The sequence below is a fragment of the Apostichopus japonicus genome, chromosome 14, assembly GCF_037975245.1.
Source record: "Apostichopus japonicus isolate 1M-3 chromosome 14, ASM3797524v1, whole genome shotgun sequence".
NCBI lineage: Eukaryota > Metazoa > Echinodermata > Holothuroidea > Aspidochirotida > Stichopodidae > Apostichopus > Apostichopus japonicus.
Window position 1 is genome coordinate 11737964 of NC_092574.1, and position 24741 is coordinate 11762704.

General features: G+C 37.3%; 1 protein-coding gene and 1 long non-coding RNA gene across 2 annotated transcripts; one reads left to right on the top strand and one right to left on the bottom strand.

The window, feature by feature from the left end:
* Nucleotides 1–3567: 3567 nt before the first annotated feature.
* Nucleotides 3568–5458, bottom strand: LOC139979671 (uncharacterized). The gene is made up of 3 exons (XR_011797255.1): nucleotides 4892–5458; nucleotides 4294–4358; nucleotides 3568–3721 (listed from the first exon to the last, which is right to left on the bottom strand). It is a non-coding gene; the product is annotated as an uncharacterized lncRNA (long non-coding RNA).
* Nucleotides 5459–12210: 6752 nt separating this feature from the next.
* Nucleotides 12211–20923, top strand: LOC139980120 (uncharacterized). The gene is made up of 7 exons (XM_071991509.1): nucleotides 12211–12385; nucleotides 14154–14249; nucleotides 17378–17454; nucleotides 17992–18072; nucleotides 18504–18692; nucleotides 20079–20171; nucleotides 20666–20923. The coding sequence occupies exons 3-7, from the start codon at nucleotides 17416–17418 to the stop codon at nucleotides 20783–20785; spliced, it is 522 nt and encodes a 173-aa protein (XP_071847610.1). The 5' UTR covers nucleotides 12211–12385; nucleotides 14154–14249; nucleotides 17378–17415; the 3' UTR covers nucleotides 20786–20923.
* The last annotated feature ends 3818 nt before the right edge of the window (nucleotides 20924–24741 follow it).

Genomic DNA, 24741 nt, shown 5'->3' on the forward strand with positions numbered 1-24741 from the left:
TGGTATCTGGTTTCACCATATCTTGGAGGATGCCTTGGACAAATCGAGGGGTGATTTTGTGGAAATTCCGAGGGATCCATAAACTTGTACTACATCACTGTTAATCCGGCTGTTCTAACTCAGTTACGAAGTTGTCACAATATATAGACAAAGAATTGAACCGTTTTTAAGCAAAGAGTGGTTAGAGCTCTATGTAATCAAATTGAGAAGGAGAGCAAAGATTTCTTACAGATGTGCATCGAAAGGGAACCAAGCTTGAGAGTAGATCAAGTTGCAGGTTTTTGTGCCAAGGCTCTATCTTGGGTAACTTCTCCCTTGCAATATCAAACGGTCCGACAAGTCACTGACCAGAATTTAAGTCGCTTTCGTCCAATCAGAGCGCTAGAAAATAACATGCGACACTGGTCGTTAAATGAGAGCACAAGAAGCTGAGATATGTCAACTTAATTCTACATATGTCGATTTCAGGACTTATGGCACACTATAGGCTCACCATATATGTCTCTACTGGTTTACTAGAACCAGTGTGTCTTTATAATGAAATATGGAAACGGTTGCAGCAACAACAACAAAATAATAATGAAACAAGAAACAAGGCAAATGACATTCTAGGATTAGTGTGAACATGTATAGAAAGTTTTACAGACAAGTATGTACAATAGTCACATATCAGGGGCGTATCCAGGATTATCCAAACCGGACGTTGCACAAAATTTCATCTATGGACAGCCAATACAGAAAAACCTCCTTCAACCCCTAACAGACCGGTCAAAATTGCACGCAAAGAGGAAGGAATGTTTAGGAATGTTGGTCAGGGAAATTTCGAAAATTCAGACACGGTTTATTTGTTGGTGCATGGGCGCAGATCAGTCATGGATAATGGTGGGGACGCGTGTCTGTGCTCTGACTACTATCTAAGCGGAGCGCGACCATGGGTTCGCGCGTAGCGTACGAGAAGTTTTGGGCAAATATACCTCCCAGATCACCGGAAATAACACTTCCCAGACCCAATGATGCTCCCAAACCTCCTTAAGTCATAGATCTCATGGCTTAGAAATTTAGTTTGGGGAAATGCATGGGCATCTGCCGAAAAAAATCAGGGGACAAATAATCCAAGTAGACTTTTGTATATGATGGGTCTGGTTTCGTAACTCATCTGGAAAGCGATTAGAGGGGTGGGCGTAGTGTTGTGGGGCGCGCATTTTCATGAAGGTGGGAACAATCTTATGATGATGTGTACGCCCCCATCCCCTCCGGCAATGATACACCTTTTAGACTATGGGGCATGTGGCCAAAACAGCTTTCTAAATTAATTCTTGCAGTCATCTCCTGGGGGCTACATGAAATGTGGCTTAAAATGTAGGTATTGTGTGTCCTTTCAATATCCCAACAGTTCCCACTCCCAGAAATGGGGCACTTTTGAGTAAATCCCGCCTAAAAACAAAACACTAAAAAATAGGCCGTGGGCCAAAGTAGGAAAATTGATCTAAAATTTTTACTTTCGTTGCACAGTCACGGGGTCTACATGAAACCCATTCTATTTTGTTAGCAATATGTATTATTTTCCAAAATCAGTTGTTCCCAAGTGTCAATGTTGCACATTAATGTTTTTTAGGTCAAAATTGCGGCAATTTCCCCATACATATCCTGCACAAAATAGAATAGACAACAAATACCATAAAATTGATCAGAAGGAGAATCTACCTTCATGTTGAGGTCCCGCCGGCTATTTTGAACATATGTGGAATGATAATTTGTTTAATGGGGGAGGGAGGTCTACTAAAAGGTCACAAAGCACCAAAAACAGAAATAGAGGGCGCTGTCCATTTCAGTATATCGGAGCATTGCATATTGCTATGCGAAAAATTATAATTAAAATTACTTCGCGATGCTTTTCATTGTAATTACATGGAAAATCTGTCATAATTTCTGATCATGTGCCAAACATCATTCTCCCTAGCCCAATTCTATGCACTGCAATTCCCATACCTATGTTTGGTAGCTGGACATGGATATATTAAATGGTGCTTAAACTCCTACTCCTCTCCAAAATTTCAGAGATTGAAGCCCCTCTTGAATTGAAAATATTGAGGCAAAGTTAAGGGATTGGGAAGGTATGGGGAAGGGTGAGGTGGTGTAAGGAGAGGATATGTATAAATGTAGTTTATAAATGAGGAAAGCATATGGGAGTGAAGCTCCAATGTAAACCATAAAGTGTTATGTAAAGAAGGCGAGAAAGGTGTGTTAGTTTCAGTTCTGAAAAGTGTTATGTAAAGAAGGCGAGAAAGGTGTGTTAGTTTCAGTTCTGAATTATATTATTATGGCAAAAGATATTTTTTCATAATTTGTTGAAGCATTTCTATTTACAGTTACTTTATAAAGGGCCAAAACATTATAAATAAAGAAGTGTAACTAAAAACAAGCATAAAGCATATTTGGTCAATGGCATATATGAACAGTGACAGTATTCTAGTTATTGTTACACTTTTTGAACAAGACATTCAACATGCACTGAGTGAGGACATTATGTGGTACAATGATAATTACATTCATATAACCATTCAGAGAGTCAACTGAGTTGGAGATTCCTTGGAAAACAAGATTTTCAAAGCTCACACACTTTTGACCAAAAGAGATGTAGTTGGTGTGCACACATGCAAGTTTGAAAATGTACTTAAAATATTATGTGTACAATCCAAGACATCACAGGCACACACCATCACCAGTGCATAAATTCCTTTTTACAAATATTGTTAAACTGAAGTAACAATTGAAAACATTTACTATATCTAATAGCTACAGTATGTATACATTTTCATAGAACATGACCGGTAACTGTAGCCGTCAAAAATTAGGACCGAGTCTTCTACGGAAGGTTGCTCTTTTTTTATTCATCTGGTTTTCTTTGTTTACCTTCGTGAAAACTACAAATAAAAATAATAATTATACAAACAACTACAATATGCACATTCTATTGAATACATATACAATAACAAGTGAATATATCATCTATGGTAGTAAGGCTAGTCCATTCAGTGATATAGTCCCATCAAAACTGTCGCTAAGTTCTTACGAAAAGAATATTTACTATCTCTGTGATTGATGGATATACATATTACAATTGGACAGGAAGAAGCCTTTAGGTCCGGGGTAAACTTGCATCTAAACCATAATATAAATTAACGTACCTCTTTGGACTCTTTACAAATTTCGGCTCAGTTAAGCACTCTGATAGGTGTGGCAAAGATAAATTGTGTCTTAACAACATGCATGGTCGGCCTATCTGTACAAGGCTGTGCACCCTCTCTCGAAAAATGCTGAGTGAGAGACATCTCGGCCTCGTACACAAAACAATTTAAAGTAACCATTGTGCGGTACTGTAATGTGAAGAATTCCACATCTGGGAATATTTGCCATGCAGGAAAGCACGGGATTGCTGCCGAGCTCACAAGTTATGAATACGAACATGTTTAAATAACAATGAATAGATTTTACGTATAGAAATTGTGAATCAACTGTTACAGGACCTATGAAGTACATTGTACATTTTCATGAAATTTGCAGGAATTTAGACATGACAACTTTCCATCATGTCGTCTCTCATGCAGAATTGCAAATTTGAAGGTCTTGAATAATATAACTACTGGAGACAGAATGTGGCCACTGTGCAGTGTGTGGACTGATCTCAGCAGCTTTGGGGCAGGTCCTTGATCCATTGATTCTGTTGACAGATTTATTTGAAGATTCATTTAATATGTATTTGTGATACACAAATGGGCTTCTTTACTTCACCTCAAGTAATTTAATGTTGCTTTCAATCACTTCAATGTTGCATAGCTGATAGATAGTTTAAAAAGAGATGCAACATTGCAATAAATGTCCACATTAATAAAAACAGTGACTGATAAAGCTCAAATAAATTATTCTTATTAACTTATGCTGCATACCATGAGTTTTGCAAAATTGATTATTCTATATCAATTTTGTACTTTACAATTCAATTATTTCCTCCCTCCTCCTCCCTTCCTTATTTACTTTTAAACAGAACATGGACCTGAATTTCCATTGAAATACATAAAATAAGCAAGACAGTATGCATGTCTGTTTACTTACCGAACCATGTTGTCCTTTTTTTCAATGATATGTCCACACATGGAACGGGACTACAAGCAGTTATGTATGTTAAAAGAGCAACGTTTTGCATCATTACAGTATCATAAGTATTTGTATAGGCCTATATTCCAACACGTACATATTTGCACTCTATTTGAAGGCAACAGACGGAAATCTTACCTGATTGATCATTGTGTGTGAAGTCTCCAAAATCTGTGCAGTATCAGTTTTAGCTGGCAAATCCTCTGCAAGACAGAAAATAAAGAAGGAGATTTCAACAACAGTTTTGTTGAATTGAGCCTAGAATGACGATCATATATTTACTTTGTGATTATGATTAACTTCAAGGCCTGTATTTAAGAGACGGGTTGTAACTGTTCAGTTGGTTTAACTCGCATTAGTTCAAAAAATATATAAACAAGGCATCTTCAACAAGAAATACAGCATATTTGAAAGACCATACCAAGGGGAAAAAAAACTTTGAACTCATTGCAAGTTTTACCTGTACCAGCAACCCTCTTCGTTCCTGTGACAAATTGTACACAGAACGTACATTCAGCCAACCTTTTCTTTCAGCATAGCCTGGGCTATTGAATAACACTGGTTTAGTCAACGTTAGAACTTAGCTAGAGCTGTGTACAATTTTACCGCGTAGGCCTAGGCTAGTTGAAAACGACTGTGGTTACTGTAACTGTACGAACTCGAATGACACAGTTTCCAGTCGAATAGAGCATTCATTTTCAATGTAATATTTCAAGAATACTTAAATACAACTCACCAACTGATTGTGTAAGTTTAGATACAGCCATGGAGATTTTGGAAACGTCGGTAAACTTCATATAACATTGCCGATGATACCCGCACGTTGTTGTGTCCAACGTCAAGTTGAGTTCTGCATTGTCAGACAAAATAGTATTGGCAATATCCCCTAATTCTCCACCTAAAGCCTTCCATTCCTTAGCACATCTGATTACTTAAGCTTTGGAGACATTGGTAAATGCAGTCATTTGCAATGAGGCTGTCTTTGAAACATGGATAATGCATTATAATTTCATTTTCGTTCGGCAGGCCGCCTTATCACTAGTTGACGCCATGTTCAAATGTTGCCAGATGTTAAAAAGTATTGCGCAAGCCTGTAGACGCGATTGTGATTGGTTACTCGTGACATAATACGCTGTATTTTCGCCTTATAAACTCTCCAAATTTGATTAAAATGGTAACGGTTATTAATAACAACTGCAAAAATGTCCACGTTAGACAACTGGGAACAATCGATAATGGTGATTTCATATTATTTTCATAATTATAATGGCATTTGTTGGTAGTCCTCTCTGCGTTGCAACGAACTTAAACGATTTTGGACTTCGGCCCACGGTCTATTTTGATCCACTACATGATATTCACAAGAAATGTGATCAATTCTCAAATCGCATGCGGAATGTTTTATTTTTAGATTCATTGTATGAGTTACGGGTACTAGGGCACTATTAGAATTCAGTTCGCATTGTATAACATTCTGGACAGTGTTGCATCGAAGGACATATGTCTAGTGCAGTTCGCATATAGATCCTGGGCTAATACCGAAATGCGTCATGTTCCCCGACGATTCGGTCGAGTTCAAGACCAGCCACAGTTGGTTTCATAGCACAATTTTACAATTGTTTAAAGGCGTCCATACACACAAACACTTTAGCTTTGGTCGTTGAAGCGTATACACGTACTTTTTCGGTGCTCTTGCATTTCGTTCATTTTTGGGATTTTTGGGATCGTTTTTTTTTTATCAAACACCTTGTGATTCGTTTTGTTGTTTATTTGGAGTTATTTTTGTCTGTTCCTGTCATTCTGCATATTTTTTGTTCAATCTGTGCTGTTTTTTGTCTTGTGTCGGTGCTGTCCGTGGTTTAAGGTCTGTAGCGTCAGTGTATCCTATCGTACAGTGTATAGTCTATGTTGAGCCTAAGCTGCTAATCGTGAGTATCGTTTTTCCGCGTTCGCGGGTTTTTCTGTGCCTTAGTGTATTCGTTATTTATTGTCTGTAACTTTCATTCTGCATGTTTTTGTGTTCAATGTGAGCTGTTTTTGTCTTGTTTCAGTGCTGTCCGTTGTTTTAGGTCTGTAACGTCAGTGTATCCTATCGTTCAGTATATTGTCTCTGTTAAGCCTAAGCTGCTAATCGTGAGTATCGATTTTCTGTGTTCGTGGGTTTTCTGTGCCTTAGTGTATTCGTTATTTATTGTCTGTATCTTTCATTCTGCATGTTATTGTGTTCAATGTGAGCTGTTTTTGTCTTGTTTCAGTTCTGTCCGTGGTTTTAGGTCTGTAGCGTCATTGTATCCTATCGTTCAGTGTACAGTCTCTGTTAGCCTAAGCTGCCCGTCGTGTTTTCGATTTTCTGTGTACGCTGTTTTTTTTTTTTTCTTTTTCTTTGACTTAGTATTTTCGTTATGGCTGTGCCTGATCGTTTAGTCTGCTGTGATGCGTGTAATATGTGGATTGAGTTTGAGATTTCTGGCTTGGAATGTGATTTTAAATCAGCATCTAGTGAAGCTATTGTGTTTGTTTGCGATAAGTGTGTGAAACTTAAGGAATTAGAGGAGCTATTGAAAAGCTGTAGTTGTGTATGGACGGAAGTCGGGAATAGTAGGGCTGTGAGTAGTGCAGTTGCTGAAAGGGATTGTTGCGAGGTTGTTCCAACTTGTAATGGTTTTGACGTGTTACCTGTGGAGGAGTTGCGTGATGTTGATGATGGGAATGAAGTCTCCCAGGAGGGAAATAGTGAGTGGCTAGTAGTGGACGAAGTGCGTGGTGATTGTGATGTGACAGGAGATGGTAGTGTGGTTGTAAACAGCGGTAAGTGGGGACAGGAGAAGTCGAAAGGAAGAATGGTATTGTGTGGGGATTCATTAGTACGGTATGTAGACCGAGAGTTCTGCAGGGCGGATAAAGCAAAAAGGGTCAGGGTATGTTTGCCAGGTGCTAAAATCCAGGATGTCAGTAACAGGGTAAACAAAATCGTGTCAGATGAGGAGGTGGTTGTAGTCCAGGTAGGCACTAACAATGTGCAGAAGGAGTCGCAAAACATTATTCAGTCTAGGTACCACGAATTGATGTGTCGACTAGCATCAACTCGGGCTAAAGTTGTCATATGCAGTTTGTTGCCAAGATTTGACAGCAAGGTTCTGTCAGAAAAGATTGTAACTTTGAATGGTTTATTGTATAGTTTGTGTGCCGACTTCGGCTTCACATTTGTTGACATGTGGTCATCTTTCCAGGGTAGAAGGGATCTGTTCGCCAGGGATGGTTTGCACTTAGCTAATACTGGGGCCTCGTTGTTTGGTAGGATGGTGAATTACTCTGTTGAACAGCTATGTTTAAACTAAATTGGGGGGCGATGAAGTCAGGAATTAGTTTGGATAAGGATTATGTTCCTAGTGGAGGCGATTATAGGCGTTTTGAGAGCAAAATAAGTGATAGTCATAGTTCTAACTTTAGGAGGCATGCTAAGGTACATAGTTTCAGGGATAGGCTGAAGATTGTCTTTACCAATGCTAGAAGTATTCGTAAAAATTTTGCTGAATTTACTGTGCTTCTCGAGGATCTGAAACCGGATGTGTTTGGTATCACCGAGTCTTGGTTAAGGGAGGACATTGATAGTGCTGAGGTTTCTCACCCGGGGTATGTTGTGTATCGTCAGGACAGAAGGGATACTCATAATGGGGTTGGTGGGGGAGTTTTACTGTATGTTAGGGATGACATTGTAAGTGTTGAGAAATCTCAGTTGCAAGGGTCCTTTGTTAATTCTGTCTGGTGCGAGTTGTCCACAAACAACTCCAAGAGGTCCAGGGACGTTATCACTGTAGGTGTTGTTTACCGCTCTCCTAACAGCAGCGATGATAATGATGTCGTGCTGTTTGATTCAATTAGAAAGGCTGCTAAAGGTGATGTTGTTATAATGGGCGACTTTAATTTTCCTGACATTAATTGGATAGATGGTTCTAGTAGTAGGAAAGGTAGTAATTTTCTAGATGTTGTGCAAGATTGCTTTTTACATCAACATGTTACTTTCCCTACTAGGGGGGATAACATCCTGGATCTTGTTTTGAGTTCTAATCCAAGCAATGTTGTTGATTTGACCGGTCTAGGAAAACTAGGAACTAGTGATCATGATATACTAGCTTTTGATGTTGTTTGTAAGGTCGTAAGTTCTATTAGCAAGGAAAAAGTCCCTGATTTTTCGAGATCAGATACAGAGGCAATTGAAACTTTACTAAAGGGTACAGATTGGATTAATTTGTTTAGTGATATGAGTGCTTCTCAGTCTTGGATTTGTTTTGCTGATAAATTAAAGGTCATTATGGAAAATCATGTTCCGTGGAAGAATCGTCGTCGTAAAAGCAGTATGCCTCACTGGATGAATAAGAAAGTTAGATGTGCAATTAGGCAAAAACGTAGAATGTGGAAGTTGTTTAGGAGGACTAAATCTGAATCTCTTTTGGCCAAGTTTAAAATTCATCAGCTGAAAGTAGAATGCTTAGTCTCTGATGCAAAATTGAATTTCGAAAAAAGCATCGCCCTAAAAATTAAGGATAACCCAAAGGCCTTCTTTTCTTATGTCAGGTCTAAGCAGAAAGTTAAAGATGCAATTGTTTCCCTTAGGGCACCACAGGCTGATAAGATAGTTACTGATAGTCAGGATGTTGCAGATCTTTTGAACGACTATTTTGTGTCGGTTTTCACAAGGGAAGATACGAGTAGTATTCCAGATTTTCAGGGGGGCAGTGATAGGCCTAAACTGGATACGGTCTTATTTTCGGATGACGTTGTCTTAAAGGAGCTGCTTCGTCTAAATGTTTCTAAAGCTTCTGGACCGGATGCAATCCATCCGTATTTGTTGAAGACTTTTGCACACTATTTCTGCGTTCCACTCTCGTTGATTTTTAGTAAATTTATGGATGAAGGTTATGTTCCTAGGGACTGGAGATGTGCTAATATTACCCCAATTTTCAAGAAGGGTGATAAGACTAAGCCCTGTAATTATAGGCCCGTTAGTCTCACTAGTGTAGTTTGTAAGGTCATGGAGTCTATTGTTAAAAAGTCTTTGGTCTGTCACTTCAGCAGTCAGTCTTTGATCAGAGAGTCTCAGCATGGCTTTTGTCAAAAAAGGTCTTGTCTCACTAATATCCTTGAGTTTATGGAAGATGTAACAAGCTCACTAAATAGGCAGATGTCTGTAGATGTTGTGTTCCTGGATTTCCAGAAGGCCTTTGATAAAGTTCCCCACCAGCGTCTTTTACTTAGGCTGAAGAGCATGGGTGTCATAGGGAATTTACTGTCTTGGATCGGGAATTGGCTTGGTGATAGGGAACAGAGGGTGGTAATTAATGGCTGTGCTTCTTCTTGGCAGAACGTTACTAGTGGGGTTCCACAAGGGTCTGTATTAGGTCCCCTGTTGTTTGTTGCCTATATAAATGACATCGACGGAGATATTTTGTGTACAGCTAAGAAGTTTGCTGATGACACCAAATTGTATTCTGAGGTCTCTTCCAAAAGCGATTCTGAGAAATTTCAAGCGGATTTAGATAAGATTTTTTCCTGGTCTCAGGGGTGGCAAATGCTTTTTAATATCGATAAATGTAAGGTAATGCACATTGGTAGTAGTAACCAAAAGTTTACATACAATCTAAATGGTGTGGAGTTACAGGAGGTCTCTGTTGAAAGAGACCTAGGTATCTACATTAACTCGTCTCTGCAACCTTCCAAACATTGTCTTGAAGCTGCTAAAAGAGGTAATAGGGTTTTAGGTATGATCAAGAGGAACTTCAGTTTTCTGAAAGAGGACATCGTAGTTAGGCTTTATAAGCAGTTGGTTAGGCCTCATCTGGAGTATGCTGTGCAGGCTTGGAACCCTTATTTTGCTAAGGATAAGGAAGTACTTGAAAAGGTCCAGAGGAGGGCTACTAGGATGATTAGTTCCTTAAAGAGGGTTCCTTATTATAGGCGGTTACAACTGTTGAATCTCACCACACTGGAGCTTAGGAGGTTACGTGGGGACTTGATCCAGGTTTTCAAGATTGTGTATGGTTTCGACAATTTATCCTTTACCGACTTTTTCATGTTTGCAAACAGTAGTTGTACTAGAGGTCATTGTCTTAAACTTCAAAAGTCGCATAGTAGGATTAATATTCGGCATAACTTTTTTTCTAATAGGGTTGTGAATGAGTGGAATAGTTTGCCTGAGAAAGTTGTACTTGCAAGTAGTGTCAATGGGTTTAAGAATGCTTTGGACAAGCACTTTAAGCATTGTAATCGGGTCTGAGTGTTTGTGTCTTCAGTTTTTTTTCCCTCTCTTTATAGGGTCCTTGATGGGGACTTAAGTGTCCCTCCTGATCCTTTTTTCTACTAAACTAAACTAAACACACACGCGTCATGACACACTACATATATATATATATATATATATATATATATATATATATATATAGATACACATTAGTAAGAGAGGAAAAATAGAAACGTCAAAAATGTTGTTGTCGGTGAAAGGGTAGGCTGAGGCGCACGCCCCTTGCGAAATCCTCGATACATCACTGGCTACCCTGTGTATATAATAGGGATATATATATATATATATATATAATAGGGAGATATATATATATATATATATATATATATAATAGGGATATATATATAAATATATATATATATATACACACACACATATATATATATAGGCATATACATATATATATATATATATACACATATATATATATACATATATATATATATATTATTCCACGTTACTTTTAACTGTTTCTTAGAGGCTCTAAGAAACAGTAAAAACTAACTAACTATATATATATATATTGTTACAAAGTCCAGATATCATGGTTTGGGAAACGAACACAATAAAGTAGGTTAGATAGGTTTTGTTTTAAAAGAATCTAATGCGTGTCTCTTGGTAACAAAAATATATAATTTCGCATAAATACATTACGTACCTTAATACTTAAAGTTAACTTAGCGCGCACGCAAGGTACCTCGGCTACCGCTGGGCTCTCCGTCGGGGTGTCAAATCCCAGGGTAGTCTGTAACCGTAGTGCGGGTGTGTCTGGAAGCTTCCGGAAGGCGCTTTTCGTATAAATAACAGCTCCGGTATAGAGAACAGGACCAGGTAAGGTAAATAATAAGTTCAGAAGAATGGTATCCAAAAGAGAGTTAAGAGTAAGTCGTTTTCAAAATGTCAGTATCTCAGTGGCCTTATTCCAGTTTAGGATAGGAGAAGAAAATATACATCTTTGTGCATATTTTTTTTATGTTTCCATCCTTGCATAGTTTCATCACTGATATTGTAGTTAGACAACATGCAGTATAAGATCGAGTGAATTCAGTTACTATAGCACCGTCTCCCTTCTTATCATTTTGTTGACTAATTTTCTGTTGTCTCTTCATCTCCTTGTATCACTTATTGTGTGTTTTCTGTACGTTTCATTGAAATGTCCCTTTTTTGGTCAACTCTTGTAAGCTATTAGTTCGTTTTTCTCTTTGTATATATATACGGTACTGTTCATATTTCTGTCACTACGTTTTGATGTCCCTTTTTAGACTTTGTATGCTTTACGTTCTCTTTCCTATGCATAAACTGCTCGTTTACTGTCTAATTTTCAACCATCGACGCACTGTACTAATTTTGTAACTCAAGGCCTCTGGGAACATTCGCCCGGTTGCGTTTTTTTTTCCTCCAAAACTGAACTGACACTGACATTATTTTCCCGATTCTGATTGGCTGATCAAAACCGGAATGGTAGTCTGCGTTTATCAATGAATCCGAAGTGATCCTTAGGGCATGGGTTCGAGTCCTATTTAGGTGGTAGGCTTATTTTTAATTAAATATTATTTATTTATTTTTCTCCAATTCTTTTTCTTCCCATGTTTCTTCCCATATTTATTTTATATGATCATTTTCAAATTTTAACCGAGTTACCCCCTTCTATGCAAAAAGTTATAAATAAATCAGTTACAACCGATTATACAGTGTACAGCAAAGCAAAGCAAACAGCGTTACATAACAGCTTGTGGCCTTCCTTTACTATTGGCCGAAGTCAGCTGGCGCTGGATATTTAAATCTAGCTATCTTCAAATTAAAAGCTACAAATCAGCCGCGACAAGTAGAGTTCGAATTACGAACAAATATTGACATCGGCTGGCAGTTCGTTAGGTTATCATCTCTACATTATGTCCTTTCCAAAAGCTAAAAGATTTCTAGAAGTTAAAGGTAATGATAGATCACGAAAAGTCGAAACTTGTAGCCATAACGCAGACCGATGATAGGCACAGGCTAAGCCTAACGCTAGTAGCCTAAAACCTTTGCCTAACGCTAGTAAAACCTTTGCCTAACGCTAGTAAAACCTTTGACCGACATTTACTCTTCGCAACTACGACGAAATCTACACATAAACAGTAGCCTATCTTGAGGCTAATAAAAAGCAAGACTAGGCCTAGACTAGCTGTAGTAGTGGGCTATAGTAGTACTACCTAGTATTTTGTTTAGGATTATCACAACTTTTCGATGCTAAGCAAACTAGTCCTTGGTAGGTACTAATTTAGAATCCGTACCAATCGACCCTACTTCCTAACCCTACTTCCTTAACCTACTTGCCAACCCCTAACCATGGTAAATGATAATATCTTTGATTTTAGGCCGTGGCTATTCTTACAACTAGTCGTAACAATTATTTATAAACTATTCTTACGACAAAGGCGAATTCAAGCGCAGTAAAGTAAATAAAGCAACTGCGCATGTAGTTTACCCCAATTGGGGTAAACCCCAATCCTAAGACTAACCCTAACCGGAAATTATTGTTACTCCTGGTCGTAAAAAATAGTACTCCTGGTCATAAAAATAGCAACTGCGCATGCGTAATCGGAAATTATTCTTACGAATAGTCGTAAGAATAGCCACTTTGTTGATTTTAATCTGCGGTAGCCTATTACTTTAAGACTAGGCTACAGTCTTATGATTTCACAATTCCGTTGATCAGATTCAGCAAAGGGCATTGCGGGAAGTTTCAACTTTAGTTTAGGCATAGTGCTAGAACGTGGATGCTATGTAAGTGAACAGTAATAACATGTAAGCCTAGAATAACCAAAATTTCGATTTCCTATTTGCAGTTTTTATACAATTTATTGTCAGATTGTATAAACAAATTTTCTACCCTTTTTATACCTTACAATTATCGATTTATATATCATGTTTGTATGTATTTTACTGTAAAGCGCCTTAGAGCAATTTTTGATAGGATAAGGCACTATAAAAATTTTGTAAAATAAATAAAATACATTCATACTAGTACTACATTATAGGCTAGGCCAGGCTATGTAGCAACTGTCTTTATGTGAGTTCTCACAGATGATATACAGAAGTCATCTAAATTTCATATCAATTGATATGTGCTTTATTAGTTTTTACCAGTCTAGGCTAGACCTAACCGGTTCCAGTGCCATTCTGCCATTGGCACTCTACATACCGCCATACCATTCCTCCATCCTTTCTGCCATGGCGGAAAGGATAAAAATATATGACAGAAAGCTTCAATTTCTAATTTTTACACAGGAATGTATATTTCGGTGAAACTTTCTTTGATTTTCGTAGAAGGATAGGTACACCGTCTTCAAATGAAATGGTTCACTGGATAGACTTTAATTGTACAGTAGTTAAGTCTAGTTATAGTCTTTAACGTACAGGTTGAATGAATAGTTTTGTTTGAAAGTTTGTAAGAGTTGATACACTGTCTTCAAATATATAATAATATATATATATAATATATCATTAAACTGCAGAATGAAGAAATTGATTGACAGCGGACAGTCTTACTGGTGTGAATAGCGAGTAACCAGTTGTGATTGTAGGCCTATTTTGAAAGGAGATATATATATATATATATATATATATATATATATATATATATATATATATATATATATATACTGTACACCTTCCTAGGCAGCCCTAATATTCAACAATTGATTCTGTTTGTTCGTAGATACAACCCCTGCCCCAGACCAATACAATGTCAGTGCATCAGCTAAGCCATAGGGTGTGGCTTTGCCAACTACTGAGAGATTCAAGGAGCCAAAAGGTACAGTTAACACCTTCTGGGCAGGGATGTACCACATGCTTTTCTTCGTGCCCCCTCAGGCAGCCAGTAATTTGTTTCTTTCAAGTTTAAACCTTAAGTACCAGGTTGTTCACCTATGGAAGACTTATATGTGGTGGAAGGCGAGGCTTTAACTGGGTGCTTGTACGGAATGTACACTGATTGTGCAGTATATACCTACTGTAGCTGCCTACCATGGTAGACCTGCAGTAGATTCTAGTACAGTGCCTAAGTGATGAAAGTTTTCAATCATTAAATTACATGGAACATTTCCCTTACATTATGTTACTGAAGCAATGAAATATGTTAATGTGTTGTTTGTGTTTTTGGTGGAAGGCAATGCTTAACTAGGTGCTTGTACGGGATGTACACTGATTGTGCAGTACCTACTGTAGCTGCCTGCCTTAGTAGACCTGCAGTAGATTCTAGTACAGTGCCTATTAGTGATGAAAGCTTTCAAATATTAAATTACATTGAACATTTCCCTTACATCTACAGTATAGTCTTTGTAGTATGTTACTGAAGCGGGCAGGTCCAAGCTATTGTATCCCTAGAAGCCAAATTTCAAACTTTACTGAAGCACCCTAAATGTGGTGTCATGTTAAAGCTGAATTATTGAAGTTTCAGATTTTCATAATTTTTAAAAAAATTTTTGCCTATTCGAACAATTACAGCCAGCTAATTTGCATAAATTCAAGTTGCAGTGTGACGTACGGACATTTAGAATTCTATTTCCCTGCCAGCAATATGAACTTATGGAATATAAGTTATGTGGGACATGATACACCCTTCCTTCCAATAATTTTGACATATTATGTTTGGGGGTTCATCAATTATATGCTAATTAGCTAGTGTCCAAATACTGATGTCCGGTACGTCACAATTTTCAGCACTTTTTTTCAAGTTTTGATGTGGACGAACAATTTTTTTTGGTGATATTCTGTTAAGTTCTAATTAAGAACATTGTTCAACAAAATCCATCCCAAAAATATTGAAAAAATATTCACAGCAAATCTAATTATCAAACTTAAAAATGTGACGTACGGGACATAGTGTGGGGGAAACCCTGTATTTATACATAATAAACATGCATGGGCTCCAATGGGGACCTCTACTGGAAACCTTCCAATGCTTACCAATTTATTTTGTTGAAAGATGGTACAGTAGTTGCAACTTATAATCCCTGCATGCCTGAAGAGCACAACATGGCTTCAAATAAACCATTGACTGATGACCACCAACAGCCCAGGTGTTGTTCAATATATCGGGAAGTCAATTGTGTGTGTGTGGGATACAGAATCATCTACAATGCTATTCAACATTGACGTTGAATGAGGACGACTTAAAGAATGTTGAGTTTGCATTTCAACATTTCGTAGGCCTATTGTGAAGTGTGACTATCATGACTGTGCAAAAATGTTCTTGTGTCCTGAACTTAGATAGTAGACATTGAGATTTTTAGTTACAAGTGTAGAGTTTTGCTCGCCCAATTTTTGCAGAGGACAATCACTCATGAGTTTGTTCAATAATCAGTATTAGGTCTATAGAGTTTTCTTTGTTGTACTAGTTTCATAGATGGACATTACATTGACGTTACTGTGGACATTTTGATATGTTTTGAATGGGATGGATCATATTTCAACTTGAGGGTTAATAGTGGGGAGTATGATACAGTGTTGTACAGTATACAATATACCAAAACAGTTTTGCACCAAAACTTTGCATCTTGAATCATTTGTGGTCTAACAAAGCTAGAATTGATGTTATGACTATTTGGTCTGGTAACAAGTATTAGGTCTATAGAGTTTTCTTTGTTGTACTAGTTTCATAGATGGACATTATGTGGACGTTACTGTGGACATTTTGATATGTTTTTGAATGGGATGGATCATATTTCAACTTGAGGGTCAATAGTGGGGAGTATGATACAGTGTTTTACAGTATATATCGAGACAGTTTTGCACCAAAACTTGCATCTTGGATCATTTGTGGTCTAACAAAGCTAAAATTGATGTTATGAGTATTTGATGAATGTGTAGAGTAGATTTATACTTTACGCATTCCATGTTTTATGTAGTGGAATGATCTCACAAGTATAGTCACTGCTCTTTTCGATTCCCGAAAGTAGGAAATATGGCATTAAATTACCAATGACATTGTTCTGGCATATCCGAATTAATGTTTTTATGTAGAAATCAGCTTGTTATGGTATATTCAGGAATAAAAATATGAGTTTTCATAGTCAATTTTTATTTGGACAAATTGTCCCGTATGTCACATGTCCCGTACGTCACAGGACAATTTTCATTTGTGTAATCACTGAACTGGAATGGCTTCATATTTTTATTCTAATATGTTACAGCTTAGCCCTTGGAAGGTAAGGCTATTCACTAGTTATAACAGCTTGATCACTGCCCTCCTAATTTCAGAGGGATTTCAGATTTGCTCTTTAGCAAAAAAAAACACAAAATTCTCTGGTCCCGTACGTCACACTGTACATTAATTAAGATGGGACCTAATTAAAGCAAGTGTAGGAAATCTTCATGAGTTTGTAATAAAGTAGCAGCAATAACAAATATGAAAACCTTATAAAGTTTCTGGAAAATAGATTTTATATACTTTTAGACACATTTAAGTCTCTGAAATGTCCCGTACGTCACAGTGCAAGTAGCTTGGACCTGCCCAAGCAATGAAACATGTTCATGTGTTTTTTGTGGCCTTTGATTATATATTGTATGGGAATAACATAGTGTTTGTTACTGGAGCCATGAAACATGTTTCTTGTGGCCTTTGGTAATGTGGGAATAATAAAGTGTTTGTTACTGGAGCAATGAAACATGTTAATGTGTTTCTACTTGTGGCCTTTGGTAATAAATTGTATGGGAATAATATAGTGTTCAAGTTGTGCCGCAGCTATGTAGGCTCTGAAATTTGTCTCAGTTTAATTTTACTTTAATTAATGCTTGATGGTTCTTGTATTAACCACACTTACACAGCAACTTGATCGTCTGGCATCTTTGCGATGCAGTACTGGTCCTATACATTTTCCTTGTATACTTTGTCCACACAGTGTGCCTGTTAAATACTGTTTATTCTCATTTTCTCTTTAGATCTGGCACCAAAGTCTCTTAACAACACGTTGTTGTTCATGTCACCTTTAAGAAAAGTATCATCTACTGAGTCTCTCGTAAGTGAAGCATACATCAAATAATGCATTGTCACACAACTTTGGATGTTTTTTTTAATGAATTTGTTTTATACAGCCAGGTTCTCTACTTACTGTTCTCCATCAGGAGAGGCATCAAAGCTCTTCCCAAAATAGCACAGAAAAGTGGTTTCTTCTGCGTAAAGTGTAATTATTCACCCTCATTTTAGTTCAGTAGCCATTTCTGATGTGTCCATCATTGTGGAGTGACATGATAAAAATAGCACAAGTCCTATCTAGATATCTTTTTCATCTTATATATACACTAATATAAAAAATAAATAACTGTTGATAACTTACTATTAATGTCAGTTTAGAAGTGATAGAACTTTGGCAATGGAAGGGGGGGGGGGAGGAGAAGGATCATATGTGTCTTACTTTCTATGCCACTCCATGGTCTGACTGACATCCTAGAGATAAATGAGAATTGTGATTATTACTGACATATCAGAGCTGATGTAAGACTGCTGTTGTTGAAATGTCTGGATTTTTGAACATGCATCTTCATTTGCTCCACAGCCTCCATCTGGAAGTACACAAACAAAGAGGAGAGTTTCTCGCAGTCAAGATGACAGAAGACTCAAGGAACTGGAATCAGAGGTAAGAAGAAAACTTGTCAAATAAGTTTTTTAGGTGGCAAAATGTATTTCAGAATTCAATTAACATCTAGAACAAAGTGAACAAGTTTGCAAAGTTCCTTTGTTGTTAATATTTCCAACACATTCACTTTAGATTTACTTTGTCCTTTTCTGCAGAAATTTGATAACATTTAGTGGGTAACTTCCTACTTCTAGTACTACGGAAAATCAAAAGTTCTCCGTCTATATATACTCCAAACTTATTGCAGTACAGGTTTTAAATCATAGATATACAGGTGGCAAAATGTTTAGTATTCTCTACATTTTCAATCTTAATCATTTATCTCTGATGACCATTCAATTGTTGTGGCATATTTAAAGCTAGATCTTTGTGGATTATGTTAGGTAATCAACATGATCTTGGTGTACACTTATTTTTCATTGCTTTGAAAGGTACAAAGATTGGTTAAATACCAGGCTTACTTGGATCGTCAACGGCAGCAAGAGAAAAATGAAGTTACAAGACTGGAGGGTAATCTTCAGAGAACACTAAAAGAAAAGTCTGAATTACAGGCAACTCTGGCCAAAACCGAGAAAAAACTGCTTGACACTACCAAAGCAAGAGACACCCTGAAAACTAAGGTAACAGATTATTACCTTTAGCGATAGAAACTATCATAGTCTAGATGTATCAATACTTCAAGACTCCTAGATGTTAGGCATTTGTTCATTTAAAAATGCAGAACTTTGTATTTTTCCTTTTGTTCAATTTGCAACTCTCAGGTCAAAAGTCTTGTTCTTAGCTTCTTAGTTTAAAACCTCCTTCTCCTAAGTGAAGATGTTGTTTTAAACTTGTATAACAGTTAGTAAGGCCACATCTTGAGTACACTACACAAATTTTGGAGTTCTTTTAATGGAAGGGATAAATTAGTAGTACTGAAACAGGTTCAGAGGAGAGCTACTAGGATTATTTCCAATATTCGGCAACTACCTTGTGAAAGTTGTTTAAGAGCTCTTGGGCTAACTACACTTGACTTGAGGAGAGTCCAAGGTGACATGATACAGGTTTATAAGTTCCTCACAATTAGTGATTCTTTAGGTGCTTGTGATTTTTTGAAGGTTCCAACTATTTCTCATAGTTATAGTTTAAAATTAATGAAAGATTTTCTCGTCTGACTGTTAGAAAACTTAGCTTGTGAAAGAATATAATAACTTGCCAGATTGGGTTGTTAGTTCTGATTCTGTGCTGTCTTTTAAGAAAACATTGATAAGTCTTTACTAAGAGTGGTTGTATTTAATGGAGTTAAAGGTGTACTTTTTTATTAATTAATGAGTTTTTAAAATTTATTTCTTTTTATATATATATTTTTGTGTGTATTCCTGTGCTGGGGTTGCATGGTTGGGCTTTCAACGGGGCATGTGCTCTTCTTGGCCCTTTTACCTGTTATGTTCTGTGAAGTTCAAAGGAAATGTCTTGGTTGAGTAATTAGAGGTTAATTAAAACAATGGATTTCCATTTCAGCACATGACAGTATCATCATTTCAGCCTTAAAGGATCATGCCAGGGATTTAGCATATATTTTAAAGGTGAATAATCTGAAAACAGTAATAGCTAGAGAAACAATTCTTGCACTGGAATGTTCCTGTTTTTGTTGTAACTAAGCATTTCCAGACTAAACTTTTTGCCTAATCTCATCCTTTAAAAGTTATCTTGTAAGTCATCTTTTGCAATTACAACTTCCTTTGTTTTATAGAATGTACAAAATGTGTGCTTGGTATACAGCGCCTATTGAAAAGTGGCCTATATTTATTACACACAACTTTTCAGGCAGTGACATTTGGCTGTAATTAATGCAATATGCCCCTTTAACTGTTCGGCTTTTGAGAAAGAAAGAAAATTACACTGAACATGAAGAAAAAAAAACCTGTGTAACAACTCATGTAGACTAATTCCAACCTTCCAAGTGGAGATTGAAGATTAGAAACCATGAGTTCACTGAATGATACAAAACCATCTCTTTTGTACAGCTGGAAGGAATAGAAATATCACAGAAGCGACATGACGGCCAGCAAAACAAAGAAATGCACCTACTGCAGGACCAGCTGCAGAGTAAAACTGAGGTCTGTTATAAACCCTAATAAATAATGTCTGTTTTTACATCCTTTCCTAACATGCTACTTTCTGACATGCTGGGTATATATATATATATATATATATATATATATATATATATATATATATATATATATATATATATATATATATATATATATCTATATATATATATATATATATATATATATATACATATATATATATACATATACATATATATATATATATATATATGTGGGTGTGTGTGTGTGTGTGTGACCCATTTTGCAGTTTTTGGACTCATCAGGCAAAGGTAGGAATCTGACCTCAGACCTTTGTGTCACAGACTGGACCACAGTGAGTGTACTGGTGTGTGAATGCGTATGAACTGGCTTCCTATCAACAAGATTAGAACAGTCAGTTTCTGAAGTAAATAGAGCATTTGTACCAATATTCTGAGATGATACACTAGGTTCATTGACTTTGGATTAACTTTAACATATTTCTAATACTTTTCTAGGAGCTACAGAGACTGGAAACGCAGATGGGCTGTAAAGTGAAATCTCTGGAAGTAGACATCATCTCTTTGAAGTCGCAGATTCAGTCGTTGGAGGAAGACAGAACGGGTTTGGATACTTGATTTCTTTTTGTCTCGCTGCATTAAAGGACCTGTACTGCACTGTAAATGAACCTCAAGTTTAACGTTCATGGAAGTGATTTCAGGAAACATTGCGACCTTTACAATCTTTGCAGCTCCCGAGTTGTATGCCTTGGGCACTGTGCCATGTAGATAATAAACACACACACATACACACAGAGCCCCAGTTAACTGTAGTGACCAGAAAATACCGGAAACTGTATCAACAATATCTATTCAGGCAGGCGAACTCCTTTCGCAGATAAAATAGATACATCAAAATGTTTATTGGCAGCAAGAAGAGTCAGACTGATGAAACAGATCATTCAAACTTAGGAAGAAAAAGACAGACCAATACCATAACGGCTTCACTGTTGCTTGTTTGTTTTATAATCCATCTTGGAAACTTGAAGGAAGTCGAATTGATCCTTAAAGTACGTTCACACTGTCAGGGTCTCGATAGGGATATGGCTTTTCTTTCCGGGTTCAAGCACTTTGAACAGTCTGGGGCTTATGTGGACTAACATGATTTCAATCACTCTTTTTACGCCTGACGAAGGACCAGGGTGTCCGAAAATTTGTGTAGCGTGTAGTTATTTCTATTCTATTCTATTCTAAATATTATGTTGGATTTAAAGGCATAACATGTTGTCCTCTTCATTATATATATATATATATATACATATATATATATATATTTATATATATGCATTTGTTGTGAGCACTAACAAAATGTATTGGGTTAACATGGCTCATGACAAAGCCCTGACAGGCTCCTCTGAAAAATATTGTCAAGTACTGGAGCAGACTATACCAGCCTTGACTACAGGGCCCTTACTCAGTCTCTTGGTGAGATCCAGGTCAACTGTCTGTGGCCAAAGCCTGCAGACTAATTTGGCTAGGTAGACTAAAAACGATCCTGCTTTCATACCTGCTTATCACAGTATGCTTTCTTCAGCTTCCTCGAGGGTGTTGACCTTTTGATTTTAAATTCAACGGTTGAACCTACCTGCAAGAAAAAATATGTAAGATGGTGTTGGTAAACTAATTATCTCTCACAACATCCACTCGTACACAGGAAATTCTACTGTTTAGTATACATTAGTGATGGGAACAGGTACCAGGGGACCGACCGAAAAGAAATTACTAACCAGTACACAGTAGTACATATTGCAAGTATGATATCGTGGAGTCGTACTTTAAAGGTGCCAAAACTGTCTTGTAAGAAATTGTAAATTGTCTTGCATCAAATTGCTTAATTTGAGCAATTAAATACAAGTATATCCCCACAAATGCTTCAAGGAATTCAATCACTCAAATCCCATTTTCACGAGTGCTGTGGTTGATGTCATTACCTCATGATGTCAGCTTTGCATAAGTTGTATTAGATATAGCTAAATAATAACTAAAATGAGTCAAACGTTGGAAAGATCAGCAGGCAAATGGTTTGACAAGCTACAGTAAATGATGTTATGTTATTACATCTCTTTAATACAAAGAAAGATTGATACTCACAGAACCAATTACTCTCAGGGTGATGTATTCTGATTCATCTTTCACATCCTACAGACAAAAAAACTGGAGAAAGTAACATTTTTGACAAAAAAGTCAGAAAAAATTATATACGCAGGTTATATGTACGCCTAGCTCAGGTATGATAAATTGCAGTGCGGTATGAGTGCGGGAACTATTGGTTCACAAAATGTACTGTCATACCAGAACTAAAATTCATCACAGGGCAATGCTAAGGGCGATACAAATACAAAACATGATATGACCGAAAGGACTGAACCCCATTTTCCACCAAACAATTCCATTTAAAGTTGAAGGGTTGGGCGTTATTTGTTATGTCATTTCTGTGTGCCGTGTACCAGTGTCTTTCCATAAGAATCCCAAGATCATTAAAGGGCTCGAGTAGTGAGAGATGGTTAAGGAACTAGTCTGTAGATTACTTTACATTAAGTACTTTAAAAAGGAGAGAAAACACTTCATGTCAGATACAAAAAAAGAAAAAAAAAGAAAAAAAAAGAAAAAAAAAGAAAAAAAGAAAAAGTTAGTATTACTCTAAAACGGAGAGACTATACTCCATTACTCTTTCGGCCATGGCGGAAAGGTACATTTAAGGTATGGATTTGACCTTGGTGTACAGGAATGTATCAGGGAAGCTTTCTCTGATAAGGAAAGTATACACTGCTTCAAATGTGAAGGTTCGCTGGATAGCCTGAATTGTAGTTAAGACAATATTGGGGAGTTGATGCACTGTACATGTTGATTGAATAGTTTGAATTGTAAGTTCATAAGTGTTGATACATGATTGTCTTCAAATATATAATAGTTAGTTGAATAGTTGATAGTTTATTCAAAAAGTACGATTCTGATTGTAGGTTTAAATGACTGATTTTGTGGATTTTTCGGGGCTTGGTATAGTTCATATACAAATTAATGGCGGAATGGCACATTTTCTATGGCGAAAAGAGCACATTTTCTATGGCGGAAAGTACCGATGGAGGAATGACACGTCCCCCGCCTATAGTAGTACAGGCAAAACAGTTGTAAATTGCTCAATCATTGATGTTATGTGCCTACTTTCGTGAATTCATTTAGGCCTACGTTACTATGTCTGTGTCTAGATAATAACCTTGCGTTTGGAGAAAATTCACTTCAGTTCAACTTATATTTCCGAAAGCATGGAATCGAGGTTATTGTTTTGGAAATGCTTATTTCGATTCGAGAATTTCGGATCGCCGCTGTGTGCATGTTGTAACGCTAGGCCTGTGTTCCTACCGTTGGGCATGTACGAGCCTAACGGCCAGTTATAGGCTTCCTAGCCTAGGCCTATATCATTGTGACTAATCGGTTAGGCCTAGCCTAACTTTTGTTAGCTTTGTTTACAAGGAACAATAAAATATTGTTCTCGATGTTTGGTGTAGGAGTTAGACTCATATATCACATTGGGTGGTGAACTCCTCAACAGCACATGCATGGTGATACATTACCTTTTTCTGCTCAGACATTTTGACAGGATAGATGAAATAAACGCCGGCGGTTGGTTGACTGCGTGCTGACTTCCCGCACTTCGTCTTCAGAGCATACACTAACAAGTACCAATACCGCTTCACATGCCATAGGTCGGATCCGATCTTCGCGGTGCTAGAGTATGGCGCGCCGTATGTACCACTCTACTCATGTTGTCGTCGCGGAGACTTAGGTAGTCATATTGAAGTGATCTGGATAAATCCATGTAGATTAGATTCATAGCATAAAACGCAAAATGTCATGTCAGATGCATGCTCTCTAATACGAATATGTAAGAAAGACGATCAAGGGCGTAGGAACCGGGGGGCTGGGGGGAGCCAGCCCCCCAGTGAAAAATATGGTGGGGCGGAAGTATCATTCCGCCCCCCCCCCCGCTTCGCATGTCAGAAAACCCCTTTTTCATTTCCAAATGAGAAAAAAATCTCATTTGGAGCACCAAATTGCATCTAAGGCCAGGTAAAAATGCAAAATTATTTACAAACTGAAGTGGGTGTTGAAGTGTGCTATATTGCACCAGATTGCATCTGAGGCCACTTGGAAATGCAAAAAAATTCCAAAGGGGAGGGGGACACACCCTCCCCTTAGACCCCTCCCCCAGACCGGCCATCAGTCTTCAGCCCCCCACTCAAAAGTACCTTCCTACGCCACTGAAGACGATAATCCAAGTTCAACGATGATATTCCAAGTTTTTCGAGCGATGATACAGGTTTATCGTTGAGGAACCTGGATTTTCGACCTGTAATACAAGTTAGGTTTAGCGGTTGATGCTACAGATTTTGCGCCCGATAATCCAAGGTTTTCCATTGATAATGCAAATTTATATTGACGATAAACCTTGTTTCTTTCTTTTTTCCTATCGGCAATCCAGATTTATCGTTTTTGTTGAAAACCTGAGAGATAAATTTATTGGTATGTATATCCGG